General features: G+C 41.7%; 1 protein-coding gene across 1 annotated transcript in view; it reads left to right on the top strand.

The window, feature by feature from the left end:
* Nucleotides 1–8684, top strand: part of HSF2BP (heat shock transcription factor 2 binding protein) — a 127368-nt gene that overhangs the window by 44424 nt on the left and 74260 nt on the right. The window contains exon 7 of the mRNA XM_011954119.1: nucleotides 5397–5514. Within this exon, the coding sequence (XP_011809509.1) occupies nucleotides 5397–5514 (118 nt within the window). The remainder of the gene's footprint in view (nucleotides 1–5396; nucleotides 5515–8684) is intronic.

Below are 8684 nucleotides of genomic sequence, written 5' to 3'. Positions count from 1 at the left end.
TTTATATTTTTAGTGGAGACGGGGTTTCACCATGTTGGCCAGACTGATCTCAGACTCCTAACCAAGTGATCTGCCTGCCTTGGCCTCCCAAAGTGCTGGGATTACAGGCATGAGCCACTGTGCCTGGCCTGGTCTGTATAGTTTCTGTTGAGAAGTTGCCAGATGAATTGGAGTTCCTTTGTTACTTGCTTCTTTTCTTTTGCTGTTTTTAAGTTTCTCTCTTTATTTCTGAATGTTGAGAGTTTGATTACTATGTACCTTTGGGTATACTTATTTAAGTTGACTCTGGTGTTCTGTGGTCTTCCTGTAGCTGGATATTTATGTCTTAAGTTTTGGAAAGTTTTCTGTTATTTCTTTGAATGAGCTTTCTACTCCTTACTGTTGCTCATCGCCTTGTTGAACACCATAATTCTTAGATTGGGTCTTTTGAGGTAATTTTCTATATCTTGTAGGTGACCTTCACTCCTTTGGTTTTTTTCTTTTTCTCCTCTGTGTGTTTTCAGATAGCCTGTTTCTGAGCTCAGTGATTCTCTGCTTGATCCATTCCACTGTTGAGAGCCTCAAATACATTTTTCAGTTCAGCACATGTATTTCTCAGTTCCAGGATTTCTGTTATGATGATGATGATGATGATGATGATGATGATGATGATAATGATGATTTTTTAGAGATGGGATCTTGCTCTGTCACCCAGGCTGGAGTGCAGTGCAACCTTGATCTCCTGGGCTCAAGCAATGCTTCCACCTCAATCTCCTGAGTAGGTAAGACTACAGGTGATCACCACAGTGCTTGGTTAATTTTTTATGTTTTTTGTAGAGATGGAATCTTGCTATGTTGCTGAGGCTGTTCTTAAACTCCTGGCCCCAAGGCCCCTACCTCAGCCTCCCACAGTGTTGGGATTACAGGCATGAGCCACTGTGCCCAGCAGTTTGATTGTTTTAAGTTTCAACCTCTTTATTAAATTTCTCTGACAAATTTCTGAATTACTTTTCTATGTTATCTTGGAAACCACCGAATTTCCTTAAAACTACTGTTTTGAATTCTTGGTCAGAGAGCTCGCATATTGCCATCTTATTGGAGACAGTCACTGGTTCCTTGCTTTGTCTGTTTGGGGAGGCCATGGTTCCCTGTTTCCTGTTGTTTCTTATGGGTATGTGTCTATGTCTTTGCATTGAAAGAGTATTTATTCCAGTCTTGTCTGTCTGGGTTATTTTGGTTTTTATTGGATGTGTTTCCTTAGAGATTCTTTGTAATTTACTTGTTGAATTCCTTCCTTTTTTTCTGCAAGGTTGCTGCCTCTTTATAGGCACTAGATGGTGCCTTAAGCCCAGGTTTACCTTGGCTGTAGAAAACCATCAGAGTGTTGCCCATCCCGAATGGGGGAGGTCACAAAGAGGGTAACCTGGCAGTGTGGGAATACTGGCAAGGTGTCTGTGCCCAGGGGACCTGTGGGTCATACCTTCTACTGTGTGCATCTGCTGAATGACCAGTCTGATTTGGTGTCTTCTCTGGCCAAGTTACAGAGCAGAGTTTCCAGGGCTGGGAATAGTGGTTCTGCTTCCCCACTTTGCCTCTGGCTATCCTCAGGGATAGTTTCCCTTCAGGTACTTAACAGTGCTTCCCGTGGGTTGAAGCAGGGACAGGTCTTCTGCCAGGGAGCCTAAGAAGGTGGGGACAGTAGTTGTTCACTTCCATCTGACTTTTTCCAGTGTAGAAACTGAGTTGGGGAAATTTTCCTCATGCTTGGTGCTGGGCACATTATGGAGAGGGGTGTCACAGATATGAAAGTCCAGTTGTCTTACTGTCTGTTCAGAGTTTTTTCACGTGTCTGTTGCCATGGGAGCTGTCTGATCCTCATATTTGAGTTCCGGGATATTGCTGCTGATAATCTTGGAGCTGCTGTATGTTGGTTTTTGGTTTTCTATTGGGAAGCAGTGAAGCCAGCTTACTTCTATGCCACCATTTGGAACCGGAAACTCCTTGTTGCCCATATTTTAATTGGGTTATTTTCCTTTCTGTTACTGAGTTGTAAGAAGTATTTGTAATATGCTAGTACCTTATCAGAGGTATGATTTTCAAATGCAGCCATACCTCAGAGATACTGTAGGTTTGGTTCCAGATTACTGCAATAAAGCAAATAGCACAATAAAGTGAATCACATGAATTTTTTGGTTTCCCAGCATATATAAAAGTTATGTTTACAGTGTACTTTAGTCTGTTAAGTATGAAATTAGCTGGGTGTGGTGGTGCAGACCCGTAGTCCCAGCTACTCAGGAGGTTGAGGGTGCAGTGAACTGTGATTGTGCCACTTCACTCCAGCCCGGGTGACAGAGTAAGATACAGTCTCAAAAAAATGAAAAAAGAATTTTATAGCTTTAATTTTTTTTTTTTTTTTTTTTGAGACAGAGTCTCGCTCTGTCGCCTGGGCTGGAGTGCAGTGGCACGATCTTGACTCACTGCAAGCTCCGCCTCCCAGGTTCACGCCATTCTCTTGCCTCAGCCTCCCGAGTAGCTGGGACTACAGGCACCCACCACCATGCCCGGCTAATTTTTTTTTTTTTTTTTTTTTGTATTTTGAGTAGAGACGGGGTTTCACCATATTAGCCAGGATGGTCTTGATCTCTTGACCTTGTGATCCTGCCGCCTTGGCCTCTCAAAGTGCTGGGATTACAGGCGTGAGCCGCTGCACCCAGCCAGCTTTAATTCTTATATTCAGATCTTAGATCCATTTTCAGTTGATATTTGTATATGGTATGTGGTAGGTATCCAACTGAAGGAAGTTGGATACCTTTGCATATGGATATCCAGTTGTTTTAGCATCATTTATTCAAAAGATTATTCTTTTATCATTTCTCCATTGATTTGTCTTGGTACCTTTGTTGGAATTCAGTTGACCATAAATGTGAGGATTTATTTCTGTACTCTCAATTCTACCATTGATTTATATGATTATCATTCTGCCGATACCCTATTATTACTTTTATTGCTGAAAATAAGATGAAATTATTACAGTCTAAAGCAAAAGTATCAGATATAGTACGTCTCAACTCTGTATATCCTTTTCAGCATAAATAATTGACACCAGATTTTTTTTTTTTTTTTTTAATGGGGTCTCACTCTAATTGCCCAGGCTGGAGTACAGTGGCGTGATCATAATTCACTGTAGCCTCAAGCTCCTGGGTACAAGCAATCCTCCCACCTCAGCCTGGGTAGCTGGGACTATAGGCATGAGCCACTACACCTAGCTAATTTTTATTTTTTTTTTGTAGAGACGGGATCTCACTATGTTGCCTAAGACTCATCGCAAACTTCTAGGCTCAAGTGATCCTCCTACCTTGGCCTCCAAAAGTATTGGGATTATAGGTGTGAGCCACTGTGCTTGGCTCAGATTCATTTCCTTTTTTTTTTGAGACTGAGTTTTGTTCTGTTGCCCAGGCTGGAGTGCAGTGGCAGCATCTTGGCTCACTGCAACCTCCACCTCCTGGGTTCAAGTGATTCTTCTGTCTCAGCCTCCTGAGTAGCTGGGATTACAGGTGCATGCCACCACATTTGGCTAATTTTTGTATTTTTAGTAGAGACGGGGTTTCTCCGTGTTGGCCAGGCTGGTCTCAAACTCTTGACCTCGGGTGGTCCACCCTCCTTGGCCTCTGAAAGTACTGGGATTACAGGTGGGAGCCACTGTACCTGGCCCCATTTCTTAAATTATGTAATTACTATCCTCACCTCTAGAATTACCTATAAACACTTTTAATGAAAAATGAACCTAGGAAAACCATTTTAACAGAAAAATTAACTGGCAGTGTTTTAGTTTTGGTAGATGGTAACAAAGTCAATTCTATAGGCCTTGAATTGACTCACAGGCATTCTAGATAGATTAAATATCAGTAAGCAAAGTAAAAATTACCATGTAAAACAAACAAATTCCACCAGATTGACAAGTACTGAAGCTGTCTGTGTAGGAATTTATTCACATTTATTTTACTTTGTAGTTCATGTTTTAGTGATATTTAATGAAATGCAGCATTGGCATTTGCAGTTACAATACTGGATATATGATACAGACTTCATTTACCAGTACATTTGTTGTGCTGGGCATTGTTGCTTGCTGTTATATATATATATATATATATTTTTTTTTTTTTTTTTCTTCAGCGATGTATTAGTAATATTTTTGTTTTCTGTTGCTGTGTAACAAACCTCCTCAAAATATAAAGTCTTAACATTTATTTTGCTCATGGGTCTACAGTTTGGTCAGGCTTGGCAGGGACAGTTTGCTGCTCTCCAACGTCTGGAGATGGCTGCAGCACTGCCCACTGGGAGCAGTGTAATTACTTGGTCTGGTCTTCAGGTCGATTTGCAGGGTCTCAGGCATTAGGAAATGGGATACTTGCTGATCCACAATGGGACATAAAATTGAGAAAATAAGTTTTCTTCAAAATCAATTTTCATACTCTTTTTTGACTACATATAATTTCAGTTTTGTATCCTGGCTAAAAGTTATTAGCAAATATAGATTGAATATTCTTTATCTGAAATGCCTGGGACCAGAAGTGTTTTGGATTTTGGAATACTTACATTATACCTGCTGGTTCAACACTCTAATTCAAAAATCTGAAATCTGCAATGCTCTGTGAGCATGACCTTTGTCAGTGCTCAAAAATTTTTAGATTTTGGAGCATTTTGGATTTTGGGTTTTCAGATTATGGATCTTATTAAAAGTGAATTTTCACATCCTCAGTCCCAGATAAGACAATCAGCCCCCACCTTATGTTTGGACTCTGCCTGCCCACAGCTGATTAATGCAGCACTCCGGAGCATAGTGACTGCAGACATGGTTAGATTCCATGGCTCTGTTTCACTCTTTAGGTGCTTGCTAATTACAGTGCACATTACTTAATATTTCAGTAACTCTTGTGGTTGTCAGTGATTCTTTCTGGGCTGTCACTTTTGTTATAATACTTTTTTTTTTTGAGACAGAACTTTGCTCTGTCACGCAGGCTGGAGTGCAGTGGTATGATCATGGCTCACTGCAGCCTTTACTTCCTGGGCTCAAGCAATCCTTCTGCCTCCACCTCCTGAATAACTAGGACTACAGGTGCACACACCATGCCCAGCTAATTTTTAAATTTTTTGTAGAGATAGGGTCTTGCTATATTGCCCAGGCTGGTCTTGAACTTGTGGACTGAAGCAATCCTCCCACCTCAGTCTCTCAAAATGTTGGGATTACAGGTGTGAACCACCTTGCCTAGCAGTTTCATTTTTATATGTCTCGTTGTCAGCTGTGTTTTCATTAGGTCTTTTGGAAGAAAAACAGCAACAAATACTCTGTTCTGCACAAAATTGTCTAGGTTCTGAAGTCACATGATCTTGATGCTTTGTTTCATTTTCTGTTGCAGATGTTGCTGCCATAGCATGTGGTCGTGAATTCTTGGTTAATTCAAGCCGGGTGCTCTTGGACACCATATTGCAGCTTCTGGGAGACTTGAAGCCAGGACAGTGTACCAAACTCAAAGTGTATGGTGGATAATGTTAACAAGTTAATTCTATGTGCATATTAATTAGACTATGCTGATTGGGCCTCTCTTCAAGTAAACACAGTTAATTTTGGTGGTGGTTCTAAATATTCGGAGAAATAAATTGACTGGAGAAGTTAAGGGGGTATACTGTCTCTTAAATAGCATTTTAGAAAATAAATTTAAGGAAGGAATGTTCTTGCCTTAGAGCAATCAGTGAGTCCCAAAGACTATCGCATGATACTTCGTGGTTATGTCAAAATGAATTTAAATAGGTATTTGTTGTGGTAGCACCCCACTTCCAGGTACTAAAATCTGTATTTGTTTTCTATTTTTTAGTAACAAATTATCACCAACTTGGTGGCTAAAACACCACCATTTATTATTTCATAGTTTGGTAAGTCAGAAGTCTGAGTGGGTTTGAGAGGTTCTCTGCATAGGTCAAAAGTGAGGTGTTTTCCAGGGCGGGATCTTTTCAGAGACTGGGGGAGGAATCTGCTTCTGGGCACTTTGAAGTTGCTGGCAGAGTCCAGTGTCTTGGTTTCTAGGACCAAGTTCCCTGTTTCCTGGCTGGCTGGTCAGCTGTGGGTCAGCTGCTGAGACAGCTTGCATTGCTTCTCATAGGGGCCCCATCTTCACGCCACAGTCGTTCTTTGAATCCTTCCCACGTTTCCAGTCTCTGAGACTTCCTCTTCGTCTACCAGCAAGATGAAACTCTCTCTGCTTTTATCCTTTTGTTAAAAAATTTACTTCAAGAAGGCAAAAACCCTGCTTCTTATAGATTTGTGTGTTTAGATTAGGCATACCTGGATAAACTCCTTTTGATAACTCTTGAGTCAGAGTACCTTAATTACATCCACAGAATCCGCCTTTCCAGGCAATGACATCATCAGCGTGTGATAATTTATAGTCCCAGAGATTAGGGCAGGAAATCTTGGGGAGAGGGGCAGTGTAAGATACTGCCACTCACACCATTTGTTCTGAGTGTTGCCTTTGACTTCTTAGAGCATCTTTATGTTTTAATTTTTTTTTTTTAAAGAGACCGAGTCTGTACATACATTGCCCAGGCTGGCCTCGAACTCCTAGGCGTTGAAGTAATCCTTCCACCTCAGCCTGCTGAGTAGCTGGGACTACAGGCATGTGCCACAATGCCCTGCTGTGGAGCACTTTTTAAAAGTAAGAGCTTCTGTCAAGTCTGTGCTAGGTGCTTCCAACATCTGTGTCATCCTGGCCTCGGTGTCTCTTGGTTGTTTTTTCCCATGTGAGTTTAGATTTTCCTGTTTCTTCATGTGCCAAGTAATTTGGATTTATCCTGGACATCTTGTTTAAATCCTTGGGAAATGCTGGTGTTTATATTTTCACAGGCAGTCAACCCCTTCGGGTCAGATTCCAGCCAGCCTTTTCTCTGTTTGCTTTGAGTGTGTTGTCCTGTTTTCAGAGAGTCTTTACAGTGCTATTGGAACTGCCCCTTGTGAGTGCCGCCCAGTGGCCAGTCTGAGACTTGGGTGGTCTGGATTTTCAGTTAAGAGTCTTTCAGATGCTGTTTATGATCAGATCCACACAGGCACAACTTGGGATGAGGCCAGGAATTTATAAACAACTTTGTGGGGTCACTTTTCTGAGCTGTTAACTCTCGGGTACATTTTAGTTGTCTGGGACTGCCTTTTTCAGTCCCCCACCTGCAATGCTGTGGCTTCATATACCCTGCTGTGTCTAAGCGCCTGCAACTGTGCCTTCATCCCGCCCTGCAGCAGGAGTTGAGAAGCTCTTAGAGCTTTCAAGTGTAAGGAAAGAATGCCTTTCTCACAGCGTTTGAGTTACCTGGGGGATGCCCTCACTGCCACCGTGCTTGGTTGCTGGCAGGAGACTCTTTTCCCACTCCTTGAGCCTCACTAGAGACCTTCTTCTGGTGCTCTCTGTGTGGCTCAGGGCTACTTCTGGGTTTGCAGCTCCCTTGAGTCCAGGCCAAGGACACTAGAGGAAAAAGTGGTAAACTCACTGGTGGTTTAGTGGTTCTTAAAATTTTCATCATCTTCCCCTATCTGCCTGCTACTGTTTACTTTTCAGAGTCCTCAAATAGCTGCTTCATGTATTCTCTTTGGAATTTATAGCTGCATTCAGTGGAAGCGAGAATGGAGGGTGTGTTCAGGCCATCTTATCCAGAATCAGGCTTTCTAGTCCATTTTAATATTTTGTACTAACAAATATATATACATAAATAATACATATATACATATATGCAATTTTTTTTTTTTTTTAAGACAGTCTTGCTTTGTAACCCAGGCTGGAGCATAGTGGTGTGAACATGGCTGACTGCAGCCTTGACCTCTTAGGCTTAAGTTATCCTCCTAGCTCAGCCTCCTGAGTAGCTGGGACCATTGGTGCATGCCACTATGCCTGGCTAATTGTTAAATTTAAAAAAAAATTTTTTTTTTTTGAGATGGAGTCTCGCTCTGTCGCCTAGGCTGGAGTGCAGTGGTGCGACCTCGGCTCACTGCTAGCTCCGCCTTCCGGGTTCACGCTGTTCTCCTGCCTCAGCCTTCCAAGTAGCTGGGACTACAGGCGTCCGCCACCACACCTGGCTAATATTTTATTTATTTTTATTTTTTTAGTAGAGATGGGGTTTCACTGTGTTAGGCAGGATGATTTTGATCTCCTGACCTTGTGATCCACTTGCCTTGGCCTCCCAAAGTGCTGGGATTATAGGCGTGAGCCACCGTGCCTGGCCAAATTAAAAAAAAATTTTTTGTAGAGACTGGGTCTCTCCATGTTGCCCAGGCTGGCATGGAGGGTTTTGTTTGGGGGTATAATTTTACAAAGTGCTTGTGGATCTATCTAGTTCATTCCTTTTAAGTACCTTGCATCAAAGGAGATGTAATATTTGGATTATCCTTCCCTGACTTCAAGGTTTTACTTGACAAATATAGTGCTGTAGTGAACATCCTTGATAAAGTATTTGCTAACCTGTCTGAGAGTTCCTCTAGGAGTTTTCCCAGAAGAAAGATTTGAGAAGTAGGACATGGACATTTTCAGTTTGATAAGATACTGCCAAATTGGTCACCATAGTGTACATTTCTACCTGCACCATGTCACTATTTGTGTTTCCCACGTCCTTGTCAGCACATCACTGTTTATTATATTCCTCTAAAGAAAAAAAAAAAAAAAATATAT

Source organism: Colobus angolensis, unplaced genomic scaffold (genome assembly GCF_000951035.1).
Source record: "Colobus angolensis palliatus isolate OR3802 unplaced genomic scaffold, Cang.pa_1.0 Scaffold38, whole genome shotgun sequence".
Taxonomy (NCBI): Eukaryota; Metazoa; Chordata; class Mammalia; order Primates; family Cercopithecidae; genus Colobus; species Colobus angolensis.
This window is presented reverse-complemented; position numbering and strand designations above follow the sequence as displayed.